This window comes from Suricata suricatta, chromosome 8 (genome assembly GCF_006229205.1).
Source record: "Suricata suricatta isolate VVHF042 chromosome 8, meerkat_22Aug2017_6uvM2_HiC, whole genome shotgun sequence".
Classification (NCBI taxonomy): domain Eukaryota; kingdom Metazoa; phylum Chordata; class Mammalia; order Carnivora; family Herpestidae; genus Suricata; species Suricata suricatta.
In genome coordinates, this window is record NC_043707.1 from 122,868,566 (window position 1) to 122,886,801 (window position 18,236).

General features: G+C 56.9%; 2 protein-coding genes across 4 annotated transcripts in view; one reads left to right on the forward strand and one right to left on the reverse strand.

The window, feature by feature from the left end:
- Positions 1-9: 9 nt before the first annotated feature.
- Positions 10-7,361, forward strand: SLC30A2 (solute carrier family 30 member 2). 2 transcript variants are annotated; one of them, XM_029949834.1, is made up of 9 exons: positions 10-183; positions 852-1,072; positions 1,768-1,914; positions 2,627-2,780; positions 3,261-3,339; positions 3,487-3,643; positions 4,385-4,490; positions 5,560-5,694; positions 6,164-7,361. In XM_029949834.1, exons 1-9 carry the CDS (start codon positions 134-136, stop codon positions 6,252-6,254), a joined length of 1,140 nt encoding a protein of 379 aa, XP_029805694.1. In that variant the 5' UTR covers positions 10-133; the 3' UTR covers positions 6,255-7,361. The 2 variants fall into 2 exon arrangements, with proteins under 2 accessions (XP_029805694.1, XP_029805695.1); XM_029949835.1 differs by lacking the exon at positions 3,261-3,339.
- Positions 7,362-8,534: 1,173 nt separating this feature from the next.
- Positions 8,535-18,236, reverse strand: part of EXTL1 (exostosin like glycosyltransferase 1) — a 15,086-nt gene continuing 5,384 nt past the window's right edge. Inside the window, exons 2-11 of one of the 2 annotated variants that reach the window (XM_029949682.1) lie at positions 16,104-16,194; positions 15,746-15,853; positions 14,789-14,908; positions 14,182-14,314; positions 13,856-13,962; positions 12,711-12,800; positions 11,800-11,886; positions 11,299-11,459; positions 10,095-10,266; positions 8,535-9,468 (exon numbers count right to left, since the gene is read on the reverse strand). In XM_029949682.1, coding sequence (XP_029805542.1) covers positions 9,427-9,468; positions 10,095-10,266; positions 11,299-11,459; positions 11,800-11,886; positions 12,711-12,800; positions 13,856-13,962; positions 14,182-14,314; positions 14,789-14,908; positions 15,746-15,853; positions 16,104-16,194 — 1,111 coding nt within the window. In that variant the 3' untranslated portion in view covers positions 8,535-9,426. Of the gene's footprint in view, positions 9,931-10,094; positions 10,267-11,298; positions 11,460-11,799; positions 11,887-12,710; positions 12,801-13,855; positions 13,963-14,181; positions 14,315-14,788; positions 14,909-15,745; positions 15,854-16,103; positions 16,195-18,236 lie in introns of both variants that reach the window. The other variant, XM_029949681.1, reaches the window with a different exon arrangement.

The following is an 18,236-nucleotide window of genomic DNA, read 5'->3' on the forward strand; positions in this document are numbered from 1 at the left end:
CGGGGACAGCGCACGGGGCCCTCCCGGCAGGTGGGTGTGCGCTTCGCTGTGTCCCGCGCGCAACTTCCAGGGCGCCCTGAACTCAGAGGCCGCGCGCGGCTTCCCGGACCCCGCGCAGGGCGCGCGGGAACGCATGGAGCCCACGGAGAGGCAGCATCTGATGGACGCCAGAGCCGGAGCCCGGTAAGGCGAGAGACCGGGGAGGAGCGGGGATTTGAGCGGCATCGGACGCATCTCCTGGCTTGCAGTTTACAGTGGGTGGTTTTGCGGGAGGCTTGAAAACGGGACCACATAGAACGGACGGGGTGGGGGGTGGGGAGGGAAAACCGAGCGCGGGCACGAGATCATCCTTCCCTCGCGGCTGAGCACAGATCCTGACCCCTTGGCCGCTAGTGTGCGGTGGCAAGCCTGGAGCCCCGCCTCCGGCCCCGACACTTTGCCCCCGGGGCAGCCCCGCCCTGGGAGGCCCTGTGTCCCCAGGTGCTCGAGAGGGGGGCCTGCCGTTCTCCCCAGCCAGAGCTCTGTTCCTTCCACGCGCTTGACTGCGCTGGTCCCGCCCCTTGGCCAGTTCCCAAGGTCTTTGCCTCCTGCAGGCTCTGGGAGAGGTGGGGGAGGAGGGAACACTCTGGACCAAGACCCCAAGACTCCTGGACTGGTCATTTCCCCAGCACCCCACTCCAAACACAAGTTTCTGGTTACTTTTCAGAGACTGTCGAGCTTGGAGTGTCCTTAACTATTCTTTTAACTGGTCACATGGGAACGCCAAGGCCCCACAAAGAGATAGGACTGGAGTCAGCCTTCCTTGCCCCATCTCAGAGCTGAGTCTCCCCTCCCCTTTCCTCCCTGGCCAGGTCTTACACTGGATCTCTGTGGCAGGAGGGGGCTGGCTGGATCACTCTGCCGGCACCTGGCCTGGGCTTGCAGGCCATTGAGCTAGCCGCTGAGAGCAACCATTACTGTCATGCCCAGAAAGGTCCTGGCAGTCACTTTGACCCCAAGAAGGAGCAGGCCCGGCGACAGCTCTTTGTGGCCTCTGCCATCTGTCTGGTGTTCATGATTGGGGAAGTTATTGGTAAGGACTTTTGTGCTAATTAAATGAAATTGAGTGCATGGATAGTGTGGACGATCTGAAAAGCTTTTCTCCAGGATATTCCTAGTAATATTAATACTGATAGCCCCAGGGCGCTGGCTGGCTCAGTTGTAGAACATGCAACCCTTGATCTCAGGGTCTTGAGGTCAAGCCCCATGTTGGGCGTGGAACCTACTTAATTAAAATAAATACTAATAGCCCCATGCATTGAACATTCATAATGCTGTCTTTTATATACACATTATCTCATGCAGTCCTCACAACTTCGTACTGTCATGTGAGTGCTATTATTCTTATTTTACAGACAATGGAACTGGGGCACCTCAGGGTTAAGTAATTTGCCCAAGAAACGCACAGCTTGTGTGTGAGGGATGGCCTGAATGCCTAGAAGGAAAGAGCATTTACTGAGTGCTTACTATGCTTTCTAGGCCGTATTTGAACTTGATTTTCACAACATCCTCTAAGTAGAGCATGTCAGTCCCCTTTCACAAATAGAAGTTGAAGCTCAGAGAAAGTCAGTCCCTTGCCTATGGGTCAACAGCTAATGGGTGGAGAGGTCCCAGATCCATGGTCTTTCTCCAGAGTCCATGGTTTCCCTGCTGCGCACACAGTCTGGGCAGCCGACCTCTTGGGGGAGCTGACAAGGACCCTCCATCTCCCTGGTCCCGCTCCTGCAGGTGGGTATCTAGCACATAGCTTGGCAGTCATGACTGACGCGGCCCACTTGCTCACCGACTTCGCCAGCATGCTCGTCAGCCTCTTCTCTCTCTGGATGTCCTCCCGACCAGCCACCAAGACCATGAACTTCGGCTGGCAGCGAGCTGGTGAGGACCCTGGTCAGGGTGGCGAGAGGAAGGCGGTCAAGATGTGGGTTCTTTGGTAGCTGCAATAGGGTGGGTCCCTGAGTGAGGCCAAGAGGGTGACTGCCTTGGGGATATCAGTCTTGGCTTCTGTCCTTTGGTAGTTCCCAGTCTGATGAGGGAGCCCTGGTCCCCTGTCCTCTTGGAACTTCTAGTCTGCAGGGAAGGAGAGTTCACCTTCCTAAGAAATGAAACAGTCAAACTTCAAGAACAAATGACTGTGGCATTAACTCTGCACATAATTCCGTGGATCAACTCTCGGGAGAGGGATAGGTCAGCAAAGCCTTCTGGAAGATAGAGGCTTTAAGCCCCCTTTAGTTCATCGCTGGGCTGCATTGTCATTCTTCCTTTTGGTGGGAGATGGCCCAGTCTCTCCTTAGAAGCCTCAGTTTTTCAGCTGAGCAATGGGTACATATTTTAGTAAGTCAGTTTCTTTACATATAAAACAAAAAAGGTGGACCCAGATAACTTAAGTTCCCTCTAGCTCTGACATCCCCCGACGTATGAGCGTGAGGTAAGGTACAGCCATGCCAGCCATCCCTTTAGCAGAGCCCGGGTGGACCCAGGCCCTGACTTTGCAAGGAGGGGGGCTGGTGGATCATGGAGGGAAGGGGAGGCCTCCTCGGGCTGAGGGCCCCATATGCTGATTGGTGGCGGGTGTTGGGTTCTCCCTCAGAGATCCTGGGAGCCCTGCTGTCTGTACTGTCCATCTGGGTCGTGACTGGCGTGCTGGTGTTCCTGGCAGTGGAGCGGCTGATCTCTGGGGACTATGAGGTCGAGGGGGGCACCATGCTGATCACATCGGGCTGTGCTGTGGCCGTGAATATCATGTGAGTGTGGCCTCTGTTCCCTATGAGTCCTCCCTCCTCCCTCTTTTCACACGCACACACCTGCATGCCTGCTCTCAGTGGAAGGAGGCCATGGGTAGGCCACAGGACCAGAACTTCTCGGTGGTCTGAGCTCTGGCAGCCCTAGGCCAAGGCTGGGGCTGCATCAGCTCCGCCACCACCCCTTCCTCCCATATGTGTGGGTGAATAAACTGGGAGCCTTCGTAGCTGAAATGGGGAAGGTGAGTCTAGTTCTTATAGAAGCATATGTCCCTAAGGGTAGAATCCAAGGGTCTTTTTCAAAGCTGGTGTGCCTGAAGTCGGTGAGAAGCAGGGTATGTGGGGCGTGGGTGTCCTGCTTGGGCTTTCTCTCCCTTGCTCAGTGGTCTTGGGCAAGCCACTTCCCTCTCTGGGCCTCAACTTCCCCATCTGTGACACGGGTAGGGGAACTAGATGACCTCTGTGGTGTCCTTCTGTTCCGAGATCTGGCATCTTTGTGGCCAGGTTCAGCCTGGCACTGGAGCTGACCCCATTCTCCTGTGGTGCTATGGACCAAAGCCAGGTGGGATGGGCTCCTCACAGGGCAAAGGGAGCAAGCAGTCGGGGGGCGGGGGGGCTCGAGGACTTTTGTCCCACAGAAGGCCAGCCCTAGGGGTGGCTTCTCTCTGCTAGGGCAGCGAGCCCCTCAGCTTTGTCTCTGCTTCCGCAGAATGGGCCTGACTCTTCACCAGTCTGGCCACAGGCACAGCCACGGCACCAGCCAGCAGCAGGAGAACCCCAGTGTCCGAGCTGCCTTTATCCATGTGGTTGGAGACTTTCTGCAGAGCTTAGGCATCTTGGTGGCAGCCTATATTTTATACTTCAAGGTCAGAGCTGGGGACAGAGGGAAGTGGGCCGGGGGGAGGGGTTGGGGGGAGTGGGCAGGGGAGTATAGGTCATCCAGGGGCTCCTCTCTACACACGGATCTTTCCAGGTTGTAGCTCCCTCCCAGCTATGTAGGGAGAGGGAAGGAACATTCACCCAAATGCCTGCCAAGTGTCAGCACTTCTGATCTTCAGGGCAGTCCTGGAGAGCAGGTGGTGGTGTTTTCGGCAGCTCAGAAAGGTTCATTGACTTGGGTGGTGTTACACAGCTGGGAAATTGTGGAGCCAGATTCAAACCCAGCCAGTGTGCTGCCGATGCCCGGGCATTGTCCATCACATGGTGACCGAGTGACATCGTGGAAAGAGCCAGGCGTTGGGGTTGAAGCCTGGCTCCATCCTTTGCTAGCCATGTGATGTCGTCCTTTGCTCTAACTTATCTTCTCCTTTTCCATCTATACAATGAGATGTTGGACCATTGGCGTCTAAGATTCCTTTTAGTTTTGTCCACAGCTCAGTGCCTTGGGCAAGGAGGGGTGGGAAGGCACTGTGCCTAACCCTGAGCTGTGATCTATCCTGCCTGTTCTTCTGGACGCAGGATAAGAGGTGGAGAACTGGGAGGCAGAGCCAGGATGAGGCTTGTCTCCAGCAGGCAGAGAGCAACCCTCTCCCTGACGCAGCGCTGGGCGAGAAGGGAGAGGGAGGCTGAGCCATGAGCCCAAGCTCCGCCTTCCCCTCTCTCTGTAGCCAGAGTACAAGTATGTAGACCCCATCTGCACCTTCCTCTTCTCCATCCTGGTCTTGGGGACAACCTTGACCATCCTGAGAGATGTGATCCTGGTGCTGATGGAAGGTAACCTGCGCTTGGGGCTCCCCTTTTGCTCTTGGCTCTCTGGCTCTAACAGGTTTGGGGGGAGAGGGCAGGGGAGTCCCAGCACGTTGGCAGGGAGCCGTGGTCTGGAGCGGGCTGGAATACCTCCTGGGGCCCCGGGCCAATCTTGGCATCGATCTGAGCCCTCAGGTGGGGCTGTTCCTAGAAATGTCCCCAGACCGGACTGTGCCTTTCCTTCCCTTTAGCCCCAAGGTGTCCTCTCCCTGCTGGGATGTGTCCTCCCTGCCTAATCAGGTAACTTGTAGGTGCTGTCTGTAGCCGTCGGAGCTCCACAGCCCTCCCTCAGGCACCTCCTCAGTCATTTACCTTCCCTGAGGTGGAGAAAGGGGCCAGAGTCTGCTTCCATTGCTGACTGAGGCTGAGAAAAAAGGTGGTGGGTGCTGGACAAACTACCAAATCCGCTGCGGCTCAGTGCCTTCCTTTCTGAGGCCTCTGTCTTGGGAGCGTATGGCTGGGCTCAGAGGGCTTCCTCCATGCTGACAAATGGTCTGCCCTGAGTTACCACATTCACAGCTTTCTTGTGCCCCAGGGTCTTGGATGTCCTGGCCAGGTCAGTCGGAAGTTGTGTGTGGGTTTGAGTCAGCAGGAGTTGTCTGGCTTCGGATTAGGGCATTTTCTCCAAGAATGTGACTGACCCAGATACAAGTGATGACGCTGATGCTTCATGTGGGTCCCCAGTTTCCTTCTTTCCTTCCATTCCAAGAAAGTTTTCACTGGGCACCTGCAACGGGCCAGGCACTGTTCTAGGCACTGAGGATATGGTGGTAAATGAAACAGACTGTCCTGCTCTCATGGGGTTTCCGTGGTATAGGGGGACACAGGCAGGAAACTAGCAAGATAACTGCAGACAGAGTCAAGTGTGAAGAGAAAAGACAAAAGGATGATCTGATGGAGCTCCTTTGGGAGGCGGGGGCAGCATCAGACCTGCGGGTCAAGGCGGTCGTCTCTGTGGAGACAGCATGTGAACAGCAGAAAGCCGTGGGGGTGGGAGGGAGCGGTGTCCTTCAGCCCCTGTCCCTGCCACCCTCAGGGACCCCCAAGGGGGTGGACTTCACGGCTGTACGGGATCTGCTGCTGTCCGTGGAAGGGGTGGAAGCCTTACACAGCCTGCATATTTGGGCGCTGACCGTGTCCCAGCCCGTGCTGTCTGTCCACATCGCCATCGGTGAGTGGTCAGGATGCGCAGGGCGGGGTGAGCGGGAGGCTGCCGGACGTCTGGGGCCATCCCCGAAGCAGCCAACGACCTCAGGTGTTTGCAGTGCTGGTGCATCGAACCTGGCCCCATGCTGAGCACTTTATAGACATTATTTCATGTGATCATCACAACTCCATTTATAAAGAAACTGAGGCTGGGGCTGGGGTGGGGTGGTAAAGTCACTTGCCTGACAGCTAACAGGTGGCAGAGAAAAGACTCCTAGTCTTAAAGCCAGTGCTTTCCCAGCTTTTGCAGGGTTGTGCTAAGTATGGGAACCAGAGGGTTGCCTGATGCAGGAGTGGCATCTGGGGGTTTCCGGATGCCTGCAGCCTGTTCTGCTGGGGGTAGGGGATGTGATGGCCTCCTGATTGTTCCTAAGGGCCCAAGTGTGAGTAAGTGTCCTCTGGTCCCTCCCCCGGTGTGTCCTCTTGGCCCCCAGCTCAGAATGCAGACGCCCAGGTCGTGCTGAAGGCAGCCAGCACCTGCCTGCAGGGAAAGTTCCACTTCCACACCATGACCATCCAGATTGAAGACTACTCCGAGGACATGAAGGACTGTCAGGCGTGCCAAGGCCCCTCGGACTGAGGCGTGGCCAGCACCCACAGGTGATGGGGTGGAGTGTCCCCCCAAACCCAGCCAGGACACTGCCTGTCCCGTTATAAAGCAGGTCCCTCTCCTGACCTCTGCTCTGTGTTCAGTGTGGAGGAACTGTGCCCTGCCTCCCCCATCTGACTACAGCCAGTTGAAGGATGGAGACTTGGCAAGTGTAAAGCCACTATGACCCCACACTCCTCCAGCTTCTGGATTGGTGCCCAGCAGGGCTGGGTTTGGGCCTAATCCTCAGCTAAAGCTTTCCTACCACCGGCTTCAGGAAAGGCAGCGAGGAACAGTGAAGGGTGACAGAGGGGAGACTGGCCTCAATGTCCCCTTGCCCACTGTCTTATTTGCCATTTCAGTCTGTCTGGCCTTTGCCTATGGATCGACACAGAAGCCCTGGGACAGAGTCTCTCCCTCTGCCTATAATAATATGGTTTAAGGAGGCCTTGGGGGTTGGGAGTTGAGAGGACCCTGCACTCTCATACATGTCCCCCTGAGATGGGGACCAGTGGGTACCTGAGGCCTGTCTGTGCCTTCGTCACTTCAGCTGTGAGCCAAATGTTTCTCTTTCCTGAAGGGAGGAGGCTTCTGACCAGGTAGGGACCTGGCCGGTTTCTTCTTCCCTTATTCCCCCAGCTCGGGCACCACCTGTGCCAACGCAATGACACCCTGGCCACAGGTGGTGGTGGGGGCAGGATTTCAGCGTGGGTCCTGCCCGAACAGCCCCACAGCCCCTGGGCCAGCTCTGTTGCCGGCATGGCCTGACCGGCTCAGAACCCGAGGATGGAAGACAACGTTTGGGAGAGGCTGGCTTCCTGAAGTGGATGCAGGTTCCTAAATTAGGGGCAGCTTGTGTGTCCAAGATGAAGAGTGGAGACCTGTGCCCAGTCTCCCGGAGAAGGCAGCACACCCCGTCATTTGGCGGCCCTGGGTTTTACAAGCAAGTGCCCTTAGGTCTCATCCGAGAATAAGAGACTAAGAAGGAACCTACCTCACAGGGTTGTTGTGAGGACTGGAGCCAAAGTCTTTTAAGCACACGGTGTTCCTTGCAGAGTGGTTTTTTGATCATCAGGCTGGAAAGACGCAGCATGAGGCTGCTTTGCCGAGGAGACAGGTGGGCTTTCTAGCTTTCCCACTGGCAGTACTGACCTGATCTTGACTCTGCCCTGATTCATGGCTAGAAGAGGAGGGCTTGGTCACTCGCCTTCCCCTGTGGACTGCTTTCTTCCCATCTGCGAAACAACTGCTTTGTGCCTTCTGAGCATGGTCATCCAGGGTTATGTGGCTTGGGAGTGTGGTGGGGGAGGGGCACTGCTGATGGCTCTGTTCTATTCTACTCCGATCTTTGGAGAATCAAACCCCCGCTCCCCTACAGCCACTGCGGGCCCCGGGAACCTGGATCCTGACCTCTGCCGAGTGTCACATCCTTACATCCCTCTCAAGAGAGGGTATTTGTGGTGTCATATTTTTACACATGAGAAAACCAGAGCTAGAGAAGTTGAGTCACTTGCCTGAGGTCCCGGGGTCAGTGTGAAGCAGGTCTGGAGTTTCTGCCTCAGTCACCAAGGCCTCCCTTTACAGCAGGAGCTGAAAACCTGTTCTGGGCTGCATGTTGGTACAGTGTGAGCCCTTGGGCCTGGCAGTGCCCTCCATGGGTAAGGCCATGCCAAGGCAGCTCAGTGTCTGGGTGCCATAGCTGTGAGTGGGGAAGGGAAAGGTGCCTCTTTCCCTTGGCTGGGCCTGGCACTGAGAGCCCTCCCCACCGTGGGAAGGCTGCCTAGGCCACAGCTGTGTGCTCCCTCACCCACCTTCAACTGTTCTTGACCCTGGGCCAGAATGCCTTCCGTCCTCACTCCCAGGCCACCTCCCACCTCCACCTCAATACTCTAGCAGCCCCAGGCCTCCCAAGGGAGAGCCCTCTCTGCACCCCAGCTGTGACTGGTTCCAGGGAGGACCTGAATCATCCAAGGGCCAGAGGTCAAGCTGGGGGATGGTGGTGGGAGGCCTTGGAAAAGCCCTTGGGGACAGCATGTTCCCGCTGGCCAGGGCGAGCTGATCACGAGAGTTTCCAAAGCTGTGAGGCCATCAAAGCAGGAAAACACCTGACACCCTGGACCCACCACCCCCACCTCTCTCGAGTTGCCACGCTCCCAGGCGAGCCCTGAGTCCCTCTCCCCCGTGCAGCTGCTGGAAGGGTATTTATAGCCGGAGCATGAGGGGGCAAGGACACGCGCTTTATTTCGGAAGTGATAAGTCCAGTTCCAGGTGGATGAACCTTGGAGAAGTCAGCGCCCTTTCCCCTACTCCACTGTCACGGCCAGGGTGCTCGGGACACCCCCCTCGCCCACCTCGCCCACCTCGAAATGGCTCCTTCTTAGTCCTGAGTGTGTGGGCCAAAGGAGTGGGGCTCTTTTTTTTTTTTTTTTCAAATTCTGCCCCCCAGTTTTCAGATCTTGGGCTGCACCGCACCAACTCTCCGCGTCCCCTCGCCGGCCGCCGAACCGAAGGGGCGCTAGAACTCCAGTCCCTTTCCCAGGAGCGCGGTGTGGCGCTGACCTCTAGTGGTCATGGCTGGTAGTGCAGAGCCACGGCCAGACCCGAGCTGAGGGTAACACCGCCCCCTCCCCCGCCACCCCCGGGCTGGGTTGGACGGACCTCCTGCGTTCGCAGCCCCTTTCTCCCCGGCCCCACACTCCGTCAGGTAGGGAAGAAAGTTCCGAAACTGGCTTCTCAGCGCCTCTTTGCTCCACTGCTGGGGTGCAAAGATCTTGCCTGGCAACACAGGCATCTGCATGTAGGTGCCTTCTTGCCAGACTAGCAACCCTGTGGGCCGAGTGGTGGGGCGGGTGGGGGTGGGGGAGACAGTTTTGTCTCACTCAACACACTGTCCACACTCCCGACTACGGCACAGGGCTGGGCACGCAGTTGATGTCTCTTCGATCTATCTGTCAAATATCTGTGAATCACCTGCCAAGCCAGAGAGAAGAGGACATGACCATGCCCTCCCGGGGCTCCCAGGCTAGTCCTGGGGCCTGACCGTGTACCTTGCAAAGCAGCACGAACAGTGTGGGAAACACCCGTCCGTGAAAGCTCAGAGGATCCGGGTCAGGGATGGGGATCAGTCAAGCCCGTGGAGAAGGCGAAGATCTGAAAGACAAGTAGAAGTCAGCTCCGCAGAAGCCGAGAAAGCCATTCCAGGCAAGGGGTCAGCGAAGGCAGAGGCGCCGCAACAGGGGGAGCGTCTAGCACCTAGGACCTGCCACTGGCAGCAGGGCTGGAGGGTGGGGCGAGGCCCCGCGCCTTCGGACGCTAGGGCTGTGATTGGCCAAGAGAGCTCTGACCTGATAGCTAACTAGCTGCCTTGATTGGGTCTCTAGCTGCTGCACCCCCCTCCCCCGCCAAGAGCAAGTGCTCCGCTGGGGGCTCCTCTGGCGGCTCCTAGGGCTTCTCCAGGCTGCGATACTTCTTGCGCAGCACCGACACCGGGTCCTTGAAAAGCACTGGGTCCAGACGGAGGCGAGAGGAAACCAGGGGCATGTAGCCGAAACCCGCAGCCATCTGATTGATGCAGTCTCGAGCTGCTGGCGGCGGCTCCCTGCCCCCAGGCACCTAAGTGGGAGGAGAAATGCGTTGGGGGTCTCCTCTGTCCCTCCGAACCCACCCCCACGCCCCTGAACGCTGCAGCAAAAACAGGATTTGGGTTAGACAGTGAGAGGGAATCCCTCCCCCAGCCAGTGCCCTCCCAGTGCCAACCTGTCCCTGTCCCTCCTCACCAGTGGAGGTCTGGCCTCAAGATGCTGCTTCCCATAGGGCACCTTGATAGGGGGCAGTTTGGTGACAGCTGCTACTAGGAAGTTCATCAGGATGTCCACACAGGTGGGTGCTTCATCCGCCAGGGTTCTCAGAGCCTTGGGCAGAGTGTGGGTGAAGAGGGTGTGGTAATACCTGGGCAAGGGGGAAAGACAGGCAGAGGCTGCAGCCAAATCCACACACCATCCCTCCCCACCAGGCCCCACTCTCCTCCCTCCTGACCTCACTCTCCCTATGACTTCAACCCCCAAGCCTCTTTAGAAACTCCTGCCCGCTACTACCCACCCCCCCTAGGCCATGGCCATTTCCGAAAGCTCACACCAAAAATACAAACCTCCCTCGACTGTTCTGTGCTCTGTGGTTCTGATGTCTGTGCTCAGCAGATGGTATACTCCTTGCCTCTTCCCTTACAGCTCCTTAGGGCCCTCACCCCGGGGGCTCTGAGGTCTGAACTCAGCCAGAATGAGGTGGGGGATCAGCTGGTTCCAAGGCCATAAAATATGGTGGTTCCAAGGCCATGAAATATGGCAGCACCAAAGACCAGCTTCAGGACGGCTGTGGATTAAGCAGGCTTAAGCGTGAGCCTTGCTTCACACAGGCCTCCTACGGAACAATGTAGGCCCGCCCTGCAGACCTTAGCGGCATTCTTCACTCTGCTGAGAATTCCCTGCAGAATCTACTAGAGGTTCCAGGTTGCCCACACTTGGTTTAAACATGTCTAAGAACCATCTCTAAAGGGGCCTTCTAGAATTCAGTCCCTGCCCCAAAGACAGGTGCTTCAGTCAACTTCTGGAAGGTCTGAGACAGTCCCCAGCCCATCACACACACATTTGTAAAGCTTCAGGACCTTTCTCCTGAAGGGTCACCACCATCACCAAACCCAAGCACTGCCCATTTATTGACCGTTCCCATGTGCCAAGGTCTTCATAGGGTTTTCTTACCTGATTATCACATCAGGTGAAGACATTTTCCAGATAACGAAACTGAGCCTCACAGGAGGTGAGGACACTTGCCCATCACACAACTGGGATGTGGCAGATCTGAGCGCTGACCCTGGATCTCCAGGGTCACATAGTGACTGCTATGTTCACTCCCACACCACCCTGCTCGTGGTTCAGAGTGGGGGTCTCTGGCCGCTACTCCCAGGACCACGGCCGCCATCTTTACCTGTGGTAGAAGGCAGCTGACGTGAGAACCATGGAGAACTCATTGGCCCTCTCAGCAGTGTAGCCCCAGCTTCCCTGGGCCTCATCCCAGAAGTGGTTCCACGTCAGGAAGCCCACCATGCGCTCGGGAAAGCTCTGCCACACCAGGAAAGCAAAGTCCACCTGGGGAGATAGTTAAGTGAGGTCTGAGGAGGGACTTCCGGACTGGCTGGAAACATCCAGAGATACAGAGGCAAGGCCAGCTAGCTGAGGGGGACTCAGGGGAGAGGAGATGGGAGCATAACATCCTCAGGAGTTCTTGAGGGTGGGGGCAGGGTGTCCCAACTGGGAGCTAGGAACAGTGCTTTTCAGTTGGGAGCTGAAAATTGTTTGCAAGAGTCTGTGGAGGAGGAGGGTGATTGGCTCCCCGGGGGTGGTTTCAAATGTGGGTGGGTCCTCTGCTCCTCCCTGCTCAGGCTCTGTTCCCGCTACACACTGGGCTCCTCTTGGGCCCAGCCCTCACCTCACTTGTGGTAAGACTGCTGTGTGCATCGAGGCTGAGGATGGCATCCGTGCTGATGGCTCTGTGGGGGACGAAGCGGTCACTGACCTGCAGTGGGAGGGAGGTGAGGCCAACTCAGCCGTGGGAACCCTCCCCAGGCTCCCTCAAGGACTGTCTGCAGAAGCGGGAGCCCCCACGGACGTGGTGTAGGAAGGGCAGTGCAGACAGCAAGGCTGCCTGGAATTAGGGCCTGGAACTCACTCGACCTCTCTGCACTTGCACCTCCCCTTTGGCAGAATGGGGCAGTTGGCACCTAGGGGCCCTTCTAGTTTCGAGACCTCAAGATTCCTCTCTTGTCACATTACATGTTCACCTCAACCCTGCGAGGGGTTATCAGAGACATCCTTCCTTTGAAAGAAACAGGTCCGGAGAGATGACGGGACGTGCCCAGAACCACACAGCACACAGGTGGCTCACAGCATCCCAGGCTCTCGGAAGCCACCCTCCTCTGGCCCAATTTGCCACTGTCTCTCCCCATTTCTTCAAGATCCCAGGTTTCTCTTCTAGCTCGTCCAAGACAGCCGGCATGACTCCCTCTGCCTCCCCTCATCACATAAAACCCCAGTTCTCTGGAACTACAATTCAGAAGGGCCAGGGACAGAAGAGAATCATTTCTATTAGGCCTGTCGCTGAAACCCACGTCGGACAGCCCTCCATCTGCTCCAGGAAGCTCTACCACAGCATGAGAGCAAAGTCTGCCTGGAGAGATACTTAAGTGAGGAGCGAGGCAGGACTTCCTGACCAGCTGCAGATCTAACCTGAAGTCCAGATTTGGCTCTGGCCCAGTAAAGCACTGTGCGTGCCCTCCCTGTTGCCCAGCAGGCAGGGTCAGGATCCCTCCCTCCTGTGCCCCTCTCTGCTCCTCTCCTCACCTTCCTCTGCCCATCCATGACAGTCAAGGGCACAGCTGTCTCAGGCCACCTGGGTGGGGGTGGCTTCTCACTGCTCCAGAGGACCAAGATCTAGGAGGAAAGGGGAGGGGGTGTTCCTGAAGTCTGGAAGAGCAGCTGAATTTGTGAGTTTGGGCAAGTGTTTAGTTGGAGCCAAGGTGTTGCAATGCTGCCCAGTTTTCCCTCTGGGAATCTGGAAGGCAGAAATCCCAGAGACACAAAGGTAGCTACTACCTATAAGGTTAGAACTCAGAGAGAGTCAGTTGTCAGGGGGCCTGGGTGGCTCAGTCGGTTAAGTATCCGACTTCAGCTCAGGTCCTGATCTCTCACGTTCATGGGTTCGAGCCCCGCGTCGGGCTCTGTGCTGACAGCTCAGAGCCTGGAGCCTGCTTCAGGTTCTGTGTCTCTGTCTCTCTCTGCCCCTCCCGCACTCATGCTCACGCTCTCACTCTCTCTCTCTCGCTCTCTCTCTCTCTCTCAAAAATAAACATTAAAAAAGAGAGAGAGAGAGAGAATCAGTTGTGGTAGCCCCCAGCCCGGGCCCTGACCCCATGCCCCATCCCCATCTTCTCCCAAAGGCATTCGTTCTCTTCTGCTCCTTTATCCTTCTCAGCCCAGCTCAAATGTCACAACTGTGGAGCTGCTCTGTCTGTCGCTGGCTAAGCTAAGTGCTTCCCTCCTCTGTGAGTCCTCTCAAGGGTCTATGTGGCTTCTCTGGAAGTGAGATTTGACAGCGTGTGCCAGGGAATGTGGACTGAATCTGAATCCAGGGCTGAGTCCTTTCCTGCTTTCTCCCTGCACCCCCAAGCATCAAGCCCATGGCCGGACACTCAGAGAATGATGACAGGTTAACACGTGAATGTATGTTTGCTTCTCCAGCCTCCCCAAGGGGCATCTGCTTTTTAGATGATTTTGTCAGTTTCCATGAAGGAGGGAGGGAAGGAAAGGAACAAGAAACTTGGGACTTAAAGAGGAAGGAAGGGATGTGCCCCTCCCTCCAAATGTGTGGTTATGCTTGGGGTCTAGATGGTCTTCAAGGGCCCTGCCCTTGTCTGACCACCCCCTGCCACCACTCCCCCCTGCCCTCCAAGGCGGATCCCAAGACCCTAGCTGGCAAGGGGACAGACCTGGGCACAGTGCTGGGAGCCTGCCACCGCCTGGATGAGCTTCAGGGGGGGCTGGCCTGGGGCCCCCACCCAGATCAGCGCGCTGAACCTGCCCACAGGGTGCGAGCCTGAGGGAATGAGACACAGGCAGTTAGGGTAGGAGGGGACAGGACCCCCTGAAGAGTGACCAGAGCTAGGGCCTCCGGGAGCCAAGAGAGCTGTTGGAGAATCAGGGAAGGGCTTGGCAGAGCTGTATGGTTAAGGCTGGGACAGGCTTGGAAAGAGTGAGGGGACTTCAAGTTGTCCCACCCCCAGGGCGTACCCCATTGTCCCACCCCAGGGCATACCCAGTTGTAGATAGTAGAAGGGGAAGTCCGAGGGGCTTGTGGAAAAAATGGGCAGGGCCAGAAGTGCCCCTGGGGGGCTGTTCCACAGTAGCGAGGGGTGAGCAGATGCTCCAAAGATCCGGTCCTGAATAATCTGTGAAATGAGAGGGCCATGCAGGGGCAGTGGCCAGTGTGGCTGGGGGCGGGGTCTGGGGAAGTGCTGGCCGGCCCCTGGTGTGCCCCGCCCCTCCCCCTCCAGGCTCAGGGAGGGCAGCCCCAGCATCCCGGAAGGGTTCAGACACATAAATCCAGAGTAGGGACACTCAGTGACGGTGTCCGGAGGTGGCAGATGGCAAGCTTGCTCCCTCTCCTCTTTCCTCCCTCACAGTAGACATGGCTAACAAGTTGTGACATTCCCTCTGGACCCAGAATCCCTTTTAACCCAGCACTCCAGGCAGCCACTGCCCATCACCTGGAATGGCAAGGTGGCACCTGCTTTGAAATCTATTGGCCAGAGCTGTCCTTCTTACCGATGGGGAAACTGAGGCCAGAGAGAGGGATGTGGAGGAGGAGCAGGGAAGAGGCAGGAGCCACGCACCACGGCCCCCGTCCTGTAAGTGCCCCTCACCTCCAGGGTGGTATGGACGACCTTCTCCACTGAGGAGAAGTAGGCATCCCATAGAAACTGGGTCTGCTGACGCAGGGCAAGGACCCGCGTGGGGGGCATCTCCTGGAGGGCAGCGAGCACCTGAAGCACAGAGGGGAAGAAGGAGAACTCATGGGGCCTTGTCTTTGACAGACTCTGGAGTGGGGACATCCTAGGTTGGACGTCTGGGAACCAGAAGCCTTCTCCAAGCAGTTTTTCAAGTCAGTTAGCAGGAGTCACCCTTGGCCAAGTCCCAGGTGACTGAGCAATCAAGAGTTCAAGGGTCACAAAGAGCTGGGCCTACATGCCACTTGGTACCTGTGTGACTTCAGACAAACTACTTAACCTCTCTGAGTCTGTGTCATCTGTAAAGTGATAATAGTACCTGCCTCATAGGGTAGTTGTAAGGATAAATGAGATCATACACAGTAAGTGCTTAGCAGGTAGTAGAGACTCAGTGACTGGTAGCTATTATTATTAACGGCCATACGGCTCTCCCTTCTCAGGGGAGTCAAGGCTTATGCATATGATTTTCATAGCCAGGTGGGTTCATTTCATCAGCTGGAAAAGTCACTGTACATTTTGTTTTTCCCACCCCAGCCCCTATGGAGGCACTCCGATTTCGGATTTTCTGTGGCTTTCCCTTAAATTAGTCTAGTCATGGGCCAGTGGGGCTGGGCCCATGGAGATCATCTGATCTCACTTATCCCATTGTACAGATGGGGAAACAGAGGCTGGAAAAGGCTCACGACTTGCTCTTAGTACCTTCAGGAGTTCTGATCCTCTGGGAGCCCCAGAGGCTTGGGGCTTGGGGCAAAATCATCGATATACACATACGGGCAATAGGAATGAGGACCGAGATCAGTCTGGGGGCTGAGATCCCAGAGTCTTCCATGTCTTGGGGCCAGTCCCCATCCTGTATGTGGGGCCCAGAGCTACCTGAAGTGGCAGCCTCTTGTCAGCTACAATGGCCGCCTTGGTCCAGTCGATGACTTCGGAGAAGGGCAGCTCCCACCGAGGGCTGAGAAGCACAGGGATGCAGCCAGCCTGGGGGAAAGGGGAGTCACTGGGGAGCCTGGTCCTATCCTATACACATCCCCCCTCCCCTAGTTCCAAATTAGCAGCTGCTTTGGTTGGGGGCAACCTCTACAGAGGGTGTGGTGAGTATGGCTGTGGGCACACGAGAGTCCCAGAGGAAAGGAATGGGCTGCTCACTACCCCTTCCTGCCGACCTGAGCCCAAAGTACCCTGTCAGCTCCGGGAGTCAGGGCAGGGGATGCCTAAGTTGGGGGTGTACCTGCAGGGCTTGGAGGAAGTGCAAGGCATCAGGATGGTGGCCGGGGATGAGGCAGAAGGTGGCATTGGGTAGTGCTCCCTCAGGGTGGGTCCTAAGGAGGTACAGGAGGGGGGTCCCACTCATATGAGGCCTGAGACAGCTGCCCCTCACCCCACCCGGCTCCCTAATGGCTCCCCAACCCCCACACGAACACTCCCAAATTCACACCATGCAGACCCATGGTGGGTGCTTCCTACATCAACACTCATGCACACACATGGCCACGCACTGAACACGAACACATACCAAGCTTCACACTTGCCCCTCATCCACAGTTGGGCTGGTAGCCAGGGGCCCCAGGTTCTAATTCCGCCTCTACCCTTGGTGGTGTCACACATCTCCCCTTCTCTTGTCTGGATCTCGGCTTCCTCATTTGCAGAATGGGAGGTGGTGGGACCAGCAGTTTCCGAGGCCTGGTCTGACTTGGACAGGCACACGTCTGCCCGCCCACTGCTCTGCCACACGCGGATTCTTGGGCAGCCCTCACCTGATTGGCCCCCTTGCCCTGCGTCCCCCATCCCCCCATCCTGAGAGCCCAGGCACATGAAAGGCTCCTCTGTCAGGAGGTGGGCTGGGCCCCAAGCCTGGAACCACACAGGAAGCTGCTGCCCAGAGGCCCCCTTGCCCAGAGGACAGGCCTCTTCTGTTCCTCTCACCTTCTCCCCCCAACTCCCGGGCCACACTCAGGCTGTGTGTATTTGTGGGGAGATGGGCAGGAGCCACCTCCCTGGGACTGCACGCCCCCCCCCCCTCCGGGAAGCAGTGCCCACGATCTAGCCTCTGGGAGGGCAGGACTCCTGGGCTCACAGGCCTGCTCTGAGTGGGACTGATGAATAGGGCGCTGAGGGTGCCAGGACCCTCTGCAGCCACAGCCTATCTGGTTTAAGCCTGAACCTTCAAGAAGCAGTTCTTGGAGTGCTTAGCCTCTGGACTACCCCCCATTGAACAGATGGGGAGACTGAGTCTCAGAGAGACCCAAGGACTAGCTGAGGGTCTCAGAAAGGAGCAGAGCTGGGGAACTAGAACCAAATATGCCAACTCCTGCCACTGGGTCATCTGAACTCCCCCAGAGCTGCTGCTTAGGGGTCTCCCAGGGGTCCTGCCTCCCGCCTTCTGCTTCCACTGCTCAGGTGGCCACCAGGCTTCTCCTGGGAGAAGCCACACATCAAACAACAGGACGTTCTCCACTTCATTGGTGCCGCAGCACCAGCCAGGCACGGTCCTCCTCTCCTCCCCAGTAAAGCCCTTGGGGGCTGAAAACCCCACAAGATTAGAACCCAGAGACAAAGAGCTTTCTGAATAAACCGTACCCCTCAGTCTTCGCAAACTTCCACTGTTCCGTCCTCTGTGCCTCCTGAGGGGGTGTGTGGGGCACCCTCTCTGCCTTAGAGCCCAAGGAATTCCTCCTACTCGATCTTAATGTCTAAGCTCAAACCTCACCTTCTCTGGGAAGCCCTCCTGATCTTTCCAGAGATGGCTCCCCCCCCAACCCCCCCACTGCAGGAGTAACGCGCCATGCTGACACCAGCCTTCTACCGAGCACGTGCTTTGTTGAGGCACCACGTGCTTTGCACATGTTAACTCACTTCCTTCTCACGGCAACTCCGTCAGCGATGGGAGGTATGTGCTGTTAGTGCCCTGTTTACAGATGAGGAAACTGAGGCCTAGAGGGGGCACCCAGCTCTGAAGGAGAGGAGCCAACAAGGCAGTGGGCACAGCACCTCTCTGCTTCACAGTGTGTCAGAACCAGTGACCTGTCCGTCTCCTCCCTGAGGCACAACAATTTGAGGACAGGGGGCGTGCCTTCCTCATCTTAGCATCCCCGGGGCCTAGCAGAGTACCTGGCAGAGAACAGACATGAAATGGTGCTAGATGCATGAATGTTCAGTGTGCAATAAAGGATAGACCCAGGGCCAGTGGACCAAATGTCCAAAAGGTCACATTCAGCACAAAGTCTAGTAATGGATCTGGCAGAGTAATGAGTGGGTGGCCTTGGGAGATGGTGAGATCCCCCACGGTAGAGATAAACAAGAAGATCTGGATCAGCACCTGCATGTGTATGTGGGTGAGTTATGGAGGGGACTTCATGGTGGC